Source organism: Pleuronectes platessa, chromosome 5 (genome assembly GCF_947347685.1).
Source record: "Pleuronectes platessa chromosome 5, fPlePla1.1, whole genome shotgun sequence".
NCBI lineage: Eukaryota > Metazoa > Chordata > Actinopteri > Pleuronectiformes > Pleuronectidae > Pleuronectes > Pleuronectes platessa.
Genome location: NC_070630.1, coordinates 28,151,588 through 28,170,176, shown reverse-complemented (window position 1 = coordinate 28,170,176; position 18,589 = coordinate 28,151,588). Strand labels below are relative to the sequence as shown.

At 44.5% G+C, this 18,589-nt stretch overlaps 1 protein-coding gene across 1 annotated transcript in view; it reads right to left on the bottom strand.

The window, feature by feature from the left end:
* Nucleotides 1-18,269, bottom strand: part of clmpb (CXADR like membrane protein b) — a 77,390-nt gene extending 59,121 nt beyond the window's left edge. Inside the window, exon 1 of the mRNA XM_053423542.1 lies at nucleotides 17,873-18,269. Within this exon, the coding sequence (XP_053279517.1) occupies nucleotides 17,873-17,927 (55 nt within the window). The 5' untranslated portion in view covers nucleotides 17,928-18,269. The remainder of the gene's footprint in view (nucleotides 1-17,872) is intronic.
* Nucleotides 18,270-18,589: the final 320 nt, after the last annotated feature.

The window sequence follows — 18,589 nt, the reverse complement described above, 5'->3', positions numbered from 1 at the left end:
GAAATCTGATTTTACAGTATAGAAATGTACGTAAACAAACCACAAGACTGCCTCAGGAAAAGAAAGCAAAGAGTTTACATTTACATTAGATCTATTGATTCCAGGCTGCCTATTGCATATATTTTCCATGATTCCTGTCATTACAGCGAGGGGGAATGGCGTACTATTTCTTACATCCCGCACTACGGTATTGATCCGTGCACAGGAAGGAAGTTATTCTCAGGGATGTAAGAAAGACAATACAGGCGCTTCCGCTCAATAGGACATTACAGTCAACAAGGTCATGCAAATTAATATCAGACGTTGACCTCCGGCCTGACTTATGGGAGAGGTGAAGTCAGGTCGGATTATGAGGTCACGGGGCACGCTGATGCAAACGGAGGAAACACGATCTGCGATAGAGGAGGAAGGATGGCTATTGATCTGGAGTGACGCCACAAGCTGATCGATCGGCCACCAAACCCGACGTTTCCTGATAGGATGCGAAATTATCTGGAAAACTTCTCCTTTTCCAAATAAAAACATGAAAGTCGGACCATGCCAACGTGAGTTCAGCAAAGGACGTAGCTGCTCATCGCCATTGTTGTTTCTAGGATCAGGATTATTGGTATTGTTGCTATTGTCAGCTTCAGAGCGGCTATCTATGAGGCTTATTGAGGGGAAAGCTGTGTGTGTGTGTGTTTGAATTCACCGGCCGGTGTGTCATGAGATCTATGTGTTTACAGTGAATGCATGCTTTTCTCTGTGGCAGGACTGATAAGCAACTGTTTTAGCTGCAGACACAGGAGACAGTGAGGCAAACATACTGTAACTCCTCCTCTAGTGCTCACATATTTGTAAATGTGTTGCAGAGATAAGTAACTGCTGCTGATTCGATTTTTAAACTTGGAAATGAAAGGAATCTGCAAGTGCGTGGAAAAATCTGTAAATGTCTAAATAGATATTAAAGTGCTTCGGTCCAAGAGCAAGAAACAGAAGCTATGCAGGGAGCTGATGACTGTAACTGTCGACATCTCATTTACATCTATACATCCATTCACAGGTTTGTCTACCCATTTACAAATCTGGTTACACACACACACGGACTGAGGTGCAGTAACACAACCCTTCCCTTACATTTGTAAGCAGTTTTGCTACGATAACGGCCCAGCACGTCCGTCTCTCTCCCTGTGTCCCTCTGCTCTTTCCCTTCTCGTCTGTCTCTGTTCATTTTTCATCGCTGTCTGCCTCAGCTATTCCAGCCCTCCGCCAACCCCTGACAACAAGGTGCCGTTTTAGGAGGAATGATATTAAAATGTGGTGACTGCAGTTACATAAGTGGAGCTGGTGGTTGAGCTGTGTCTGCATTCGTTTGTATGGTTCTCTGGTTCTGCGCTGACAGTCTGTGTGTGTGTGTTATGTGTGTGTGTGCGCTATAAGAGCATGAACTAATTTCTAATTTTAGATGACTGTTTATGTGCAGGTTATTCTTAGAGAATCACCTGCCCAGAGAAGACCTACCTGCAATACAAACCATGCACTCGTTGTGACACACAAAACACACATTCATGCACCAAAAACACGTGCACACACACAAACACGCTTTCTGCTGCTTGATGGGAGAGAAGCAGGGACTCCGTGTTGCATCCTAACGCCAGACGATTTTCTCACTATCTGCCCCACTTCCTTGACCGTGAAACCGTCACTCTCAGCAGTGAAAGTTGGTCCTGCGTGTGCTACTGCTTTCCTCTGCCGTCCGTGAAGAGAGTTGGAGGTCACGTTCACACACACACACACACACATGGATAACCACACTCTCGATCATGAAACAGCAGCAGCAGCAGTGGCTTAGCCGTGTTGCGTCGGCATTGTCTCTTCAGAGACAAGCGTAAACAGAGTGATTGGACTGCTACACTGCAGTTGCTCATGCTGACTCACCCTGTACATTACCAGCAAGGGAGAGATGCAGGGATGGGACAGAGAGAGACCTCATAACACACTGGGCTGGTCTCTCCCGTTGTTCTCTCCCCCATAATTCAGCCTTTCCAAGGTTATCCAGCAGGAGGTGGGGGACGGATAGGGTCAGAGAAGGTGACAGCCCACCTGAAGCAGCTACACTAAATGGCCGTGGACAAATGACGGTCCTTCAATGGAGCCCTGGCGTTGATTAGCGATCTGTCCCTGCAGTTTCGGCGTACGGCGAGGGGATGAGTCTGAGACCGTAAGAGGGATTGTTACTTCAGCGTCTAAATTGGCGGGTTGGCTGGAGGGGGGGAAGAATCGTGCGGTGGCGACACTGGGGGCGGATGAACCATTTTTCTTGTCCAAAATGAGCCCAATGTCACTGTGACAGTGCAACGCTCCTCTGAGGGCACTGCGGGCCAGGGGGGGAAATGATGGATGAGTCGCCAAGCAGCCTCTCCTGCTTCATCACTGTGGACGCGCGCATGCACTCAAGAGTCAAGGAAATACATACACATAGTGCACTCACACTGTGACAATGCATACCCAGCAATTTGTTCGCACAAAAGAATGTAGAAATACACACAAACACATACACTTGCACCAACAGAATAAACACACAAAAATAATCTCACTCAATGCCATCTGGGGTTACACACGTGCATAAACACATGCATGTGCACACACGCTTTGAGTGACATATTTGTGTCCACACAAGTTATAATTAATCACTGGAATACTTGTGAGTTACAATACACACACACACACACACACACACACACACACACACACACACACACACACACACACACTCACACACAGCACACAGCACACAGCACACAGCAAACAGCACACAGCACTGCCTTCATTATGACTGTGGCCCAGGCTAATGCCACAGGATCAATGACAGATCCTCTCTCCGCTCATTTCTCTGACCCAAAAGCAGCAGCACGTTGCCATGCAGAGCAGCCTGCAGCGTTTATTCCTTCCATGACCGAGCAGTAGCCTCCAATAAGGCCCTGGGGTCATCTCTTTGCTAATATTCTACCTCAACATATCCATCCATCCCCCCATAGCATATCACAACCAGCCCACCATTCACTGCAACACCAGTTATGAGGGTTAGGAGGATTACACCCAAAGGTAATTACTTAAAGTGCTGATTACCTGCAGGAAATTGTGAGCAGTGATGCTGCTGGAAATGTAAATGTATGTCACACTCTTCTAATAGCCTTCAGTTAGATAGGACTCAATGTGAGCTACAATTCTGCAACATTGAAGAAGAAACAAAGTCCGCAGTGTAGATGCTACAGTTACACTGAGCTATGCAATAACTCTGAAGCATCACAAGAATCTTTTATCAGATTACCGCATATTTACAGTTACTGCAACAGATTACAGATGTCGTCTTTTTTGGAATCAGATTACTGTAATTCCATTACATCTAATCAAATACTCCTCCTCGGCCCTGCTGAGCTCACAGAACGCCAACATGCCTGACAGTCCTCATGTGAGATGCAGGTCTATAAGCGGACAGTGAAGGAGAAATATGGCCGGCCTCTGGTGAGCGAGCTGCGTATAAACTGAGTGGTTATCTATCATGACCCTGCGGCGGGGAGCCATGCACACTCCGTCCACTCAAGACCCCTCCTCTCATAGGAGGGAGAGAGGAATGGGAAGAGACAGGGCAGGAAGAGGAAGGGCTCATAAACATACTCCCTCAAGATGGGGGGGGGCACGCCATGTAAAATGCTTCAACAAAGGGTTGGAGAAAAAATGTCTGGCCTCTTAGATTGATGGACTAGGCTGCTGTGCTTGTAGTGTTTTTCCTGCAGCACAATACAGACAGGTGTATGGCTATGATTACTTGTAGTCAAGCGGCGGCCAGGAGTGGATGGCGGCTACAGTCTAAATATTAGGATTAATGACTGCACTGGTCAGTCCAGTGAAGCATCACTCATACTTCTATTGCGCCATGCGGGCAAACAACAGCAATACGGGGAATATTTGTGCTCTAAATAAATAGAAAAAAATCTATTTGTTGTTATATTTTCCAAATCAAAATGACTCTACACAGTGACAGATAAACAATAAGTGGGATTACTTGAGCTCAGCTACAGGTGAAGTGAAGTCAAAATCGATATGTAAAATAATGAGGGCTTTCACAGCCAATGTTCTGCTGGCCATACTAATGTATTCAGATGGTAATGTAGGCCATACATCAATTTTCCACTTCTCTGTTCTCCCCTGCACATATAACCACCTCCCTCTCTTCTCTCTCTCAAGCAGATCAGCTGCAGGAGGGGATCATCTTTGCAGTTGGTCTGGCTATAGAAGAAGACAACAGAGTCAAGTGTGGAAAACAAAGGAGACACCAGGGTGGGCGGTGCTGTCGAGGCCGCGAGGAGAGCGCCTTGCATCAACGTAATAACTTTTATTCATGATATAAAAAATGTGCTGGCGCCGTTTCATTATGATTTCCCTGCAGACCTCACGTGATACAGTTACCAGATGACAAAATGGTACTAACTTACATGTCAGTGAGAAGGTCTCCCAGTGTACTTCACAGGGGCACGGGTGAGTGACGATGCTGACGATGCTGACGTCTATTTATCGTAACAAGAGGGCTGTTAGCCTGAGCTAAAGGAAAACATTGGTACATGCACAAAGATGAAGGGCAGTCGTCACACCTGTCCAGGGTCTGTAGCAACAGACTGTGACTCATTGGTGCACAGACAAAATGACAAACAAATTATAGAGCCATTCCATTGTCTTTTGCTTCTCAGTTCTGTGAGTGTAAGGAATAAATAATTTCCCAGTGAAACGTTGTCATGAAAGCTTTGTGCCATGTATATGTGACAGGATTATGTCTGGAATGAGGATAATGAAGCATGTGCGTATGAGCAGTGATGGTGCTTTCTGTATATTTTGCAGTACTGACGTGTGACCTGTCCTGTCCCGTGTCAGTAATTTTAGCCAGCTGCAAATACACATGGCCCGTCGCCGCTGCAGCCCATTGCTCACTAAGCACTTTTACTGGCGCCCTTGCCACTGTGCATCTCTTGTGTCCTGTAACTGAAAACCACTGCTCTGTTCTGTCCTCTCGGATCCTCACACTTCAGAGGCATCCGTGTCTCACACCGAGCTGAGGTACTCTCTCACTATTGATCGGCTCACACAGCAAAGGCTAATATGTTAAAGTGCACAGTGAAACCTGCACAAGTGGGCTAAAAATGTGACACTAAGAGGAGCCACAGTGCTCGCTTTCTCCTTCTTCTTCTACATTTGTCCGTGTGGCTTAAGCATCCTTTTGCCTGCCGACATAAGCTCCTACGAATCCTGTCTGGTAAGTTGTGGCAGCCGCAAAACTGCAGTAGGGAAGCTTCGGGAGACAGTGGTTGATTTCAAATGAATCTGTCTGGACATCTTGTCTTTTTGGTTCGGTACACCTTTCCACGGCTAATGAGCAGTCATCGTTCCTGCAGAGTGAGACATTCTTTTTTGTGCCTCGTGTCAGGAAACACTGGTGATTCATTACCAGTGAAGCGAGATGGAGGGGGGGGAGTGTGATGGTTAAGCCTGAGCTTTAAGACAGACAGCTATGTCCCCTAATCCATTCTGAGCAGCCGTAAGCCTTCCCTTATCACACGTTTGAATTGTGCATCCTTTAAACACATTAACTCGGGCCCTAATGCAGGCCCCTTTTGTATGACACAGCAGCTACTCGCTGCAGCCAGTCACTGGGCTAAGAAGGAAGAGACATGCTAATCGCTGTCAAACTCATTTAATTGGGTAACAAGGGTGTTTCTTTAATGGATGCTGAGTATCAGCACATTTTACAGCAATCAACGTGATCCTGGCGAGCACTCGAGGCAATTGCAATTCTACACCATCCCTCCAACATGTGTCAGAGGAATCTGATGATAAAAACAGGCATGAACACACTCACTGAGAGACACTCAATCACTTATGCACTCACACAGTTGTATATTCCTATTTGTCTCTTTCTTTATGCCACACAGAGAACGCCGGTCCTGTAGTCATCAGTACACGGGTGACAAAGCCAGACAGAACCATCTTTTATTGTGGGACTATACGATGAGAGAGGAATCCTCACTCTGCCCCCCTTAAATCTCCATGGTGTGTGTGCACTGCTCCTCCCAACACTGGCCTTCAGTCGCCAAACATCCTCTCAGTCTGTCTACAAGCAAGAGCTCTTTTATCCGCATGAATAACTCATAACGTAAAAGAGACAAGGTAAATAGTCAATTCAACAGGACCCACAGAGGCTAAGCAATAGTAGTGTATGTAGGCAGCACTGGCATACTGTTAGTTCACTGTTGAAGAAAGATTAAGAAAACAATAATTGTAATTATTTTCTTAAGTATGATTTGTCTGAAATGGGGCTCAGTGGAGGGCATACCTCAGGCAAGGCCTGACAGTCCCCTATAGAACCGCTTTTAAAGTAACAAGATCCAGATTTTTATTTGGATATTCACCAAATTTACACACTCAGAGATGTTGTGATATTATAGATAATATGCATAATTACTTTGCTCTAAATCGATTGATTATTAGGAGAAATCAATCAAAAAATCGATTTTGATTGATTGAAACTCTTGGATCGGGATCTATAGCTAAATTTAATGGATACTTCCCTGACCCCTTAGCCTGGATGCCAGACGAACTTAGCCCCGCCCACAACATTTTTGGTCGGGCAGTTCGGTCTGGAGTCGCTCCGTTGGGAAAAAATTATGCCCGACCGGGCCAATCAGATTGTCAGGGCGGGCTTTATACGATGATTGACAGATGATCAACGGTAACGTAATCAACCACGTCATCACAGTGCCCTTGGGTTGAATTCGTTTTCAACAAACATGCCTGCCGCTGGCGAGCTGAGATGTGTAGATGCTGCCATTGAGTCTGTTTTAGAAGACATCGACAGCGCATTCATTTTGAAAGAGGAACACAGAACGTGGAGGCGACGCCAAAGCACCGCGCTAATCCCTATCGCCCCGGCGCTGGGCTGTTCACAACGGACGCTGAAGCGACGCTGAACCGCCGGGCAGCGCTAATAATATCACCCGTTGATCCAGTAGATCGCTGCACGGCTTTGTGCCAGTCACACCGGAGGCTGAAGCACCACGCTGCGCCAAGGCTGCCTCGCGGTGCTTCAGCCTCCGGTGTGACCGGCACAAAGTTTTAACATGGGAGTGGATGGGAGCCAGCTGTTATTAGTTAGTAAATAACTCACAATGCGTTGCTTAGCATACGTCACATACTACGTTGCTCTGATTGGTTGTAGGTCTATCCAATTGAGCGAAGAAGAATTTTACTTCCTGGTCAGTTGAAACACGCCCCATAATCACAGCCCAATGGAGCGGTCTCAGACTCACATTCTGACTAGAATTGTGAGTCTGACAACGTCAGGCTACTGACCCCTACTACATTCTTCCACAAAGTTCTGTGGTAATCTGTCCAGTAGCTGTTGTGTAATCCTGCTAAATAACAAACATTTATGAAAAAATAACCTAGGCGGAGAAGAATGGGAGAGTCAAATATCATGCATGTATTTATTCTGAACTGGGATGTAATCCAGTGAGTAAAGTAACACCATTGTTTGATTTCTAAACAGTACTCTAGCTGCTGTTGGTGTTAATAAAAACTAATGTCAAATAATTTCTAAGCTACACCAATGCCTCCCACCATGGCCTCACGAACAGAGCGCAAACATAGTTTTTCTACAGTGTTTTTCCCTCATTGATGTGATTCAGTGCACACAGATAAATGTGGCCTGATGCTGCCTGTGATCTCCAGCTGTGCTGCGGGTCGTGCTGACAAGGGACACCTGGACTGGGCAACCACTACAACAAAGCAGGGCTTGTTATGTAGTCTGACTGCGGCTCGGCAAAGACACTTGGTGTTTGCTGAGACAGCAGATGACTTGCCTTCCTCTCTCTGCCCCTTTGCTCAACCAAGGCAGGATAGACTTAATTGCCTCATTAGCAAAAGGGCCAGCAAGGAGTCTGCCTCTTTCACATTGTTCAATGTCAAGAGTGCAACCAAGAGGAAAGGTTAATAGAGTAAACATCATCTCCCTCTCCTAAATGGAAAAATGTTTGCTTTCCATTATGATTGGTTGGGGTCCAAAAGCTTAATTTCCCTCCACAGTGACAGAATTATGCATTTGATTTCATTTCATATCTGCACATTTCATACATTATTTCTACTTTCAGAGTGAAACACAGCTTGCTGTTGCTGTGGGGTAACTCCAAAAGCTGTCTTTTTTAGGCTTGGACCCATCTAGAAAGCAGAGTCATCATGCCAACTTTAATTATTTTAAGAGCTTGAATTTGCAAACTCTGCTATTTTCTCCTGCACAGCATCTTTGGACCCCAGACAGCAAATCAAGCCAAATGCTAACACTCTTGATTTCCCTCTTGAAGATAGACACACAAAGTTAAAATTATGTCTGCTGCTCAGAAAAAAAATGTGAGCCTCATGTTTCATAATTTTGAGAGACGTCAAACTCCAAAAGTGCAGAACAGGTTTCACACACTGCAGCACTGTTTACACAAAAAACGAAAAACACCATTATCCTCAACCAGTAATAAGACGGCTGTACATGTGACAGTTTGGACAAGCATGCCAAACCATGACAGGCATCTTGAGCGCAGTCCTAACGCCCTGTCTGTTTCTCGACAGGAACTGTGGGTCTCTATGAGTTGGGACTGACAAGCTGCATTCTGGACCGAGCTGCACAAGCATGCACTAAACAAAAATGGAGAGAATGTCAAAAGTAAATGGAGGAAACATGCTGTTTACCCCGCTGAGCTCCGAGTTATGATTGCAAAGCTGTTGGCATCAATTGGTGACTCTCTGAGGTGCACTACATTACTGCAGTGAGTTTACGCAATCACATGAGCACCACTAGCCCCAGCTGCAGTGAGTTGTGTAGTTGTCAGGCGGTAACAAGCACTAACACACTGCGATCATGTCCCTGCACAACAAGTGCAGCCTTACTGACCATGAAGAGAAAAAGTACGACTATGTAAAAAAGGACTAGATTGTTGTCAAACCCCTTCCACTGGTCAAACTCACTAACACTCACTTATCATCTGGCTTTTGTCTGCAATGATAGAATCAGCATTCACTCCCAGGCAAAATGACTCTGGAGTAGACAGAGGTTTTTATCGGCTCCAGCTCCGACCGGAAGAATGCGCTAATTTCCCCTTTTTTTTACTTTGGCAGCCAAGATGCTGACGATGCACTTTGTCGTCATGATAAGCATTTAATTTTCTGGCATTGGAGTGTAAATAGCCATGAATGTTTAGTTGCTGTTATTTTATATCTTGGGAACAACATGTAACAGGAATGTATTTTCTTTATGGTGCTAAATGCAACACTGCCAAGACACTGAGGTGGGTGAGCTTCTCAGTTTCTGACACGTTCTTGACATTGCACATGATTCACCGGGGGGGGGGGGGGGGGGGGGACACGCGATGAAAATGGAAAAGAAGTCGATAACATCTTTTTAGCGATTTACGTGTGTAGAAACCTGCTTGTACCCGCTAATTCTGATGTAAAAAAAAGGTTTAACATAAACATGTAACATCCAAGTTTCAGGCCCTTCAGGCTGTGGGTGATGCCTAACTTTCTGCATGGCTACATTAACAAATGCTCAAGTTCACATCTGCTCGGCAGCATAGCGTACAGGCTCCATTTCATCAACAAGTCAAGTCTAACGAGTTGGAAAAAACAAAGGTGGTGGTGCCATCTGTTCTGAAGCTCTTTGCTGGAAAAGGGGAAAAGTGGGAGGACATCAGGGGGAAAGGCTCTTTCAGCTCTGGTGATACACACACACAGTCTGAGCTCCACAATGATGATTTGTCTCCTGTGCAAACAAACCTCTCAACCTTTTGCCCGGATACAGGACTTGTATGCTATTTAATCTGAAATGGTGATTGAAAGCTCTGGTTCAATCAGTGACATTACCTATTTAATTTGTGGACGATTTACCAACTGATCAATGCTATTAAGTTTAAAGTGTTCTCACTGTGCTATGACAGAGCAAATGACTGGTATTGTGGTTGGATAATTAAACCATCCATCACACAACATCCACCGGAAGAGAGCAGCACTGGCAAACCAAGGTTGGACCTAAGTTATTGCTTTTTACAGTTCCTACTGACACGAGGCAAGTTTCTGATGACCAAGGATGCCATCGCTATAAAGAATTAATTAGTGGAATTGCATTTCTTGCACAGCTTTAAAGGCCAACGTTTTATCCAATAAACAGCCAATAAACAGATGAAGCCTAGAATTGAAAGTTACACAATTATCTGAGCTTATTTCCGTCTCCAACCAAGACCAAGAAGATCCCTTTTAACCGTCACTCAGTACAGATCTATATTTGTCAGATGGCTGAGTCCTGACTTCAGCTGTCAGGCACTGACAGTGGAGGGGGGATCTGCCAGATGGTGTTCAGGTCTTGTGCAGGTAACCACTTTGTCCTCCACCACTCTAATCAATGGCCGCCAAATCCCCTCCTTTCTAAACACCATCCATCTTTAGGTCTTTCCAGGCTGCTCGGTGACGACCAAGAGCGGCTGAGGATAAACGTCTGAAGGGCAGAGGGCCCTCTACTGATTAAAGCCACTAACGCTTTAGGGAAGACTGGCAAACAAAAGAGGAAATGGAGTGAGACAATGTAGCACACGGGTTCTAATGGAGTGTCCTGCATGCTGGGCTAATAGACTGCTTCAAATTGAAAGGAACAGCAGGCGTCTAAATAGAGCGATGTGGAACATTTCCTCCTGCTCATTCAGTTGGCTCTCAATTGGAAAGCTGAAGGGGAAGAAAAAGGAACTTGCCTGGGTCTCCATTAATTGGTTGCTCTTACTCATCTGCAATCAATTCAGGGAATTGAATTACAGCTGAATGCCATGTACAATGAAAGAAAAGATGATGGATGAAAAGTCAATATTTTTCTGCATCCCGACAAACTGGAATGACTCAAAAGCATGTACATTTCAAAAATCGTTCAGGCTGCAGAAAATATCCTTTGGTTTGAAGGGTTATGTGCAGGACTCCCTGTGGTCACGGTCTGGCTGTGAGCTGCATTCTCTTGCTGATGCTCATTTCAGCAGTAAGATGCTGTTTGAGTGTCCAAGTCCATATTTGGACATGCTAATCAATAATCACAGCGAGAGATGAGGCGGCGCACAGGTTGGAGTCTGACAGGTGCACCCCATGACCAATTAAAGCGCTAAGCGACTGGTAAGAGATGATCAATTATTGGCAGATGGTTTACTAGGGTTTTGAAACTCTGTCGCTCACCGAAAATGTTAGCAAAGCACATAACCTGCCCGCAGTTAAAACGCCTGACCGCCCGAGTGAGGTCCACTCGGCAGAGTACAGCAAACGATTTCAAATCATCTTGACTTTGACAATCAGTGAGCTCACGGTCATGTTAACAGGACTCCAGGTGACAAGGCGACTATGTGAAGGCTTGACCTCAACTGTAACACAGCCAATGTCACTGCTGTGCTGCTCCCAGGGTGTAAATGTTTCATCAATAGTTTGCGTTTTCCTCCTTTGTGTCACTGATGTAAGCGCTATGCTAAGCTGCTTGGAAGTGAAAGACACCTCAGCAGAGAGGGATTTTGCTCTTTGAGCTGTTTATTTTTCCTGTGGAGCCGCGACGAGCAGCTGCAAAGCAAACAGGGACATACCTGGTTTCAGAGACAGGGAACATAGATCAAAAGCATGTTCTGCTAAGAGAAGGCAAGCATGCCAGCTTTATTCTGCACTACCAGTTTTTCAGTAAAGAAGAAAGCACTTGAGAGCGCCATAACCGGGCTGGGAGACAAGAGATGATAGTATCTCCCACCCCCCCCCCCCCCACACACACACCATCACCACCGATAACATATCATTTTAAGTGGTATTTCTGCAAGATGCTAGAATGTTGATCCCCTTTGCTTTTGTAGCAACAGCGCTGGTGTTGGTTAGGATTAATATTGGGACAGACCTTCAGTCGGGGGAGTCAATTCTATGCTTCCCCTCACCAACAACATCAGCGTTTATCTCACCGTTTTGTTCACTGTTTGATCTCCTTGCTGCTGACATAAAACAATCAAAGCCCTTCATTACAATATTTTTTCGCTCAGAAGGAGCACATCACCTCACATTTTCTAGGAAAATGGCTGGGATTGTGCTTGCTTCATTGACTTTCATGGCTATTCCTCCCATTTGGAGGACATGGCCATGGCTGTGTCGATTACAGGGGGATTGAGGCCAATGGAACATTTTAGAGTCACTACCCAAGGTGTTAATGGACCTTTAGATTAAGAGGAGCTGATTTTAATATGCTTAATCTGCTGTCTAGGTTATTTCCTGCAATACCTTGTATTATTTAATGCATTTCACGTAACAAAACACATACAATCAGACATGCTCTTAAATGATAAGTATAGAAACAAGAGAAAACAAGCTAATCTCATGCAGTCCCAAGACAGTTACAAGAAGAAGAAAAACTTGCTTCGCCTACAAGGTCTATTGTCTTATGTAGTATCTGCTGGGCTGAGGGATGCCAGTAGTAGTATCAGCTGGTGCACTTTAATAATTTGAATACTGAATACCTCCAACAAGGCCCAACTGTCTGATTCAATTAAATCAAGCTGCACACACTCATATCTCAGTCCTCTAAATGTGCTGGATTTTTTTCTCACCAACATCTTTGACTTAGTCCCTGAGAAATCAGTGAAAGTGTCAAACAATGAAACAAAGAAAAACAGCCCAAACTCGCCATGTAAAAGAATGTGAACACAATTCCCGGATCAGTACTGTGATCCAGATCCAGTACTGGGTTGTTCCCTAAACATCCCTCCAATATGTTTTCTTGAAATCTGTCCTTTGGTTTTGTGTAATGCTGCTAACAAACGAACAAAGGCTGTTGAAAACATAAACTTGGCAGAGGCAATCATTTTCGAGAAAATTCATACATGTATTTATTTTTTACATTGGTCTTAACCCAGTCTCCTCCACACAGTGAGGCATACAGCTTATGCTGTCAATCAGTAGTCAGCATCAATAGTTAGCCTGGAAAACCGGCCAATCAACAAGCTCATATTTATTTGCTGTTACAGACCGGGTCCGTCCCTCCTCCCATTGAGACTGATTTGAAGTTGAGCAAATCACAACAATTCATCCAAAGGGAGGCGGGTTCATATAATTACAGAGGAGGTCTGAAGTGTTTTCATTAACAACCAAGATGGCTGCCTCTGATTTGGAGAGGTCTGTTAAATCCGCTCTTGCAACAGTATGAAACAAATGGGCAGTGTATTTTCTCCAAAACAAGAAAAAAAAAATGGCTTAGTGTTGTTAATAACCTACATCACATGTTTCCTTGCTCTGATTTGCTGTAAGTGTATCCAATTGCATTCAGAGGCCTATGTCTGTGATATAATGAAACATCATTTCTTGGAGATATTTGGAACAGCTCTCTAAAAATGGAAGTTCACCGTTGCGAAACGCACAAATATAAACATTACTTTATCTGTTGAAGATGTTTGAGTCTGTAACTGTTTGTGAACTGTACAGAGCAGTGAAACCCACTGGTGTGCTGTACTGTCATGTGTAGAGTGCGCATGTGGCTCCAGTTAAAGTGAATGTGAGACTCTCCGGGAACATCTGTCAAAGATTAGCAGTAAAGTGAAAGAGGCAGTTCCTGTTCATACGTTCCAAAATAATCTGGCAGTAATTTCCCCGGTGAAGGATGAAAAAGGGGAAGGGTTTATAGGTCAGAAACACTACACAAACCCAGCTCTGTCTAGGCATGTGTCTTTGTTTTTACAAGATGCAAGTGACAAAAAGGCCCACATATAATAATGTGTGGATAGGTTGGAAATCATGAAACAAAATGACGGACAAAGAAATTTTGATGAAATAAGAGATGAATTCCGGAAAGGCCACATCCATTCCAACACTCTGACCTTTATTTTTAACTTGCAGCTCTTGTGCAGCTATAAAACGTAGCCGACCTCCACCCTCTATACTATCAGGAATAAAAGCACTTACTTCACAAAGCAGGCACACTTTCACCTACAAACACTCTCATTTCAAACATGGCATCCAGCCTGCTGCGACACAAGAGAAAGACCCTTCGACTAAAAGCACCACAATCAATGAAACATGAAGAACCCCTCAGGTACAGAAGATGGACGGCTTGTTATTCTGGGAAGCATGCTGTCATTCAAAGGCCATAGGCATCAGGAGGGTAGGGGAAAGAGCTTTGAAGACAAATCAGTGTTTGTTAATGATATGGATCAATTGTTTTGATGACGGCTAAACCTCTGTGCTCATCTGTACCCCTCCTCGGTCACCCTGGGTGGAGGTTTTGTATTCCAGAGCGTCGTCTCCTTGCTGATCCTTTCAGATTTGCCACTCTTGCTTGGAGTAATAGAATCCTCTCTTGATAAAAATCTGTTTACACTTTGTTCCTCATGTCAAATAGCTGACACTGTAGGTGGAATGGAAGTCGCTTCACTATCTGGAGCGATACACTTGCTATATTCCCTCTACAGCTGCAGCTATACTGAACTGTGTACTGCTGCTCGAATGCAGTATCTAGTTGATATTGATTCCTGAGTACATACTGTATATGTGTTGTGATGCTTTACATCGCCCCTTTGCTCAGTCTGTGTGTGAGAATGTGCTGAGAGGTCTGCATCACTTTCATCAAATAAACTTAAATGAATCATACTTGCCAACTGAGGTAAGATTGAAAGTCATTTCAATGTTCAGGCTTCTCAAATGTGAGATGACTGTTGACTTCAGTGCACTGCACCTAAGTGACAAATGCTTCAAACATCCAGCAAAATTCAGGTCCCACAGAAGCGAGAGCTGCCAAATTCATCACATGCTCTCAAAAAAACAAAAAATGTCAGGATGTGCATGGGGGGGACGCCCTGTGATGACGCTGAAGAATAATGCCAGTCTAAAGGAGATCAAAACAAAGCCTTAATATATGGTAACTAGACGTCAAATATCGGTTTGTCTGTGTTTGTAGGGAATGTCAGAAGTCTGGTCCTGAGTGTGTGTGGGAGTGTGATTCAAGCGCAAACGCATCAAGATGTCACTTCATAACCTCTGGCTCAGGAGACTCCTGTCATCTTCACATTTCAGAGATCCTCTGCCTCCCCCGGCAGACATGCTAAATATAGAATGGGGACAGAATTTCTGTTTGGAGCCACTGCTCGCTTCATCTCCATCCAACACTAGCATGTTTGCTTGCATGGGCACTGCCATCTCCTCACATAAAGCATGGATACACACATGCACGGACCCGTGCCCACTGTATTCCCATGATCCCTTGCATGGCATTGTCTTGCACAATGATGCTCAAGCGCACATAAAAGACTCCACCAAATGCAGGGTACAGCTTTTGGGCTCTCGCATAGAGAAGCCACTCATTCTATCCAATTACATTCCTGTCAAGTGACTTACACTATGTTATTACTTCTTGGGCAGTCATTTTCAAATTCTCTTATTCAGAATCATTTAATCCTGGCACAAGGACAGATAGGCAATCCATCACTGGTCTCCTTCACCTGGCCCAATCTACCGCTGCACTGCGCTGCTACCCTGTTGCTTTATTCGACCTTGTTCCGTTTCTTATTTTGTATCGACAGAGTTACCGAAGGGGGCTGTGAAAATCTCCGTAGCAATTAATTGTGCTACTTATCTGTAATATGAAACGTGGATATTACGTCTCCAATAGATATTAAATTAAGGTTATATCACGACTTGAGAGGCCAAAGCCAAATGAAAAAAAGGAAATGAGACCCCATTAATGACTATTGATTCTTTTGTAATAAAACAGTCACTTCCTCTCTTTACTTGGCCTCGGTGTTGATCCTGAATTAATACGGGCTATAACTTAAGGAAAATGTCGTCCAGTCTGGCACAGCAGAGCAGCCTAGCCTGAAAAGCTACATATATTTTCTTGCTCTCTTTCAGCTGACTGGCAGATATTTTATTCCCCGCATGAGGGATGCATGACCCAGGTTGCAGCTGTACTGGACGCTCAGCTTGATATCATTTTGCAGCTGCATGAATTGTTTTATACATTCATATCTTGTGACATGAAAGGGGAAGAAGAAACTGCCTCACCATGGCAACAATAAGTCATTCAATACTCTTGGCACAGGCCGATGGTTATTTTAAGAAAAATATCATTATATTTTATTTTAGTGAATAAATTGCTATTGTTCCATTTCGCAAGCAAAGATAGGAATTGACTGTTTTCATCGTAATTTCCTCAACATAATCAGTAATCCACAGATGTCTAAATAATCAGCCCCTTAAGCTTGAAGAAGACTGATGAACTAAAGTAAAACTAAATCTTGCAGTGTCCAGTGCCGATTCAGCCCTTTAGTTAAACCAAGGATGATTGACCGTCAGGACTAAGCACCTACTCAGGATCCACCGGCAGACCAATGTGACCCCTACCATAATGTATGCAGGTCCACAGCATGGGTCAATTTTTCCATCCTCTATACTGCTTATCTTATTCAGGGGTCACAGGGGACTGGAGCCTCTGCAGAAAGCACTGGGCCAGGGGAAAGGTCACCACTATATGGACGGAACAGAATAATGGGGAGTGGAGGAGACGTTCACATGTCTACATCACACGCCACATGGAGCATGGATCAATTGTGCGTCTAAACTAATCAAATGAAAAATTAAACACAACTGAACTGCCTGTGTCTAGATTTCTCCTCTGCACTGCGATACGGGCAGCCAGAGGATTAGAGCACGACTTCTGGACTCGATCCAGTGGGGACGAGCTGCCAGGTCTTTGTTGCACTATCCCTCCTAAGTCCAACTCTTCATACTAAGCAGCCCCATCCACAGACACGTCAGAGTGTACACTCCCTTTTTGAAAAACTCCCTTTTACCCAGTTACACCCAACTAGAAGAATTTGAGATTTTTTTTTCACTGCAGATGAGGACTGGGAGTGTGAAACCTCTTACTGGAAGTCGTTTATATACACTGTCTCACAGTAAAGCAACTTCCAGTCAGTGTAGTCACAGAGGAATTAAACAAGCCTCCATTTAACTTTGTACCTGGAACCTCCAGGCTCCACTAGTCACAGCAGTGTGTGTGTTAGTACTGTTATTGCTGTATATAAAGTAAATACAATTAAATAAATATAATAACCTTTTTTTTAATTTTGATGATCATTATCACATTTTGCAGCTCAATTTAAAACTGAAAACACACAGCAAATCTGAACATTATATCCAGAGCCCTTTAAACTTGGCCAAACAATAAGAAAGGCAAATGGAAAACATCTGACCCTGCTGGATAGTTATATATATACATGCTCCCCTCCCAATGATTTGCCTGTGCCAGAAAATTGCAAACCGCATTTTATTTATCTGTAGCAGACCTGCCTATGTAGAACTGCTTTCATTCCATGCACGTGTATGTATAGGTGGTGGGTAAATGTGAAGAGCAGATTTTAAGGGAGGGGTCAGATGAACTTTTATCCTCTTTCCTTTTTTTCCACCTTTGTTGAGAGCAAGTAGAGCGACCTATGGGTTGGACAGCCGCGTCAACTTGGGCCGTTTCCATTTCTCAAATATATGTTAATAGCAATTATTTTTTTGTTATAAAATGCCGAGTTAAATAAAGGAAAAATAAATATAGTCTGACATCATCAGGAATCTGGGCTGGAAACATCAGCCAGATGTGCCGTTGAGGACAATGAAATTAGTCCAAAAGAAAATAAGGAATATAAATCGAATATCCGCAGCAGTGTCCACGTCCTCAAACACAAATGACAGACACAAATACGCTCCACTGCTTTTTAAAAAGAATAATCCATTAACGAGCCTTTGAAGCGAATGGGAAGTGACTTACCCAGAAACAAAGAGCGAAATATTGCAGACATCGCGGCTGGAAATCCTATACGCATCGGAGGTGGAAACAATGCGCTCAGACTGCCTTCAGACGCATTCGGCTGACCTCAAGTACGGGCGCATTAACGCAGCGGCACCGTCGGCGCAACGAGGAGCGAAATCACGCACAAATCAATCTTCTTCGTTAGGCGCTGGAGTCCAAGGGCATCATATGTGTTGCACGCGCCTGACATGGTCTTAAGCCTCGCGGTGCGAAGCAGCGCGGCTCTCCCTCTCCGGCATGTTCGTCGCGGGCTTTGCCACTTGGCGTCAAATCAAAGTTCCCCGGCTGTCTGGCTCTGGCGTGGGACGTGTTGTCTCCGGGTCCCTCCGTCTCCTGCACTCTGCAGCCTCTCCTCCTTTCCTCCTCCGCTGCACAAAATGCCAGAGAGGAGGAGGGGGAGGAGAAGGAGGAGGAGGGTGGATAGGTGGATGGTGAGGGGATGCTGAAGGATGGAGACCTCTAGAGTCTGAAGTTCTCTTGCACAGCCACAGCATCCTGTATAAAGAGCTGGTGTGGCTCATCATGAGAGGTGGAAGATTATCTCATTGGTACGAATGGAATTTAATATGTCTTAAAGGAAAATTTGCTTTAAAAAAAAAAAACGTAATACCATGTTTTAAGTTTCATTTATTTTCTATAATTTCAAATACATTTGGATGGTCAGGCTAGACATTT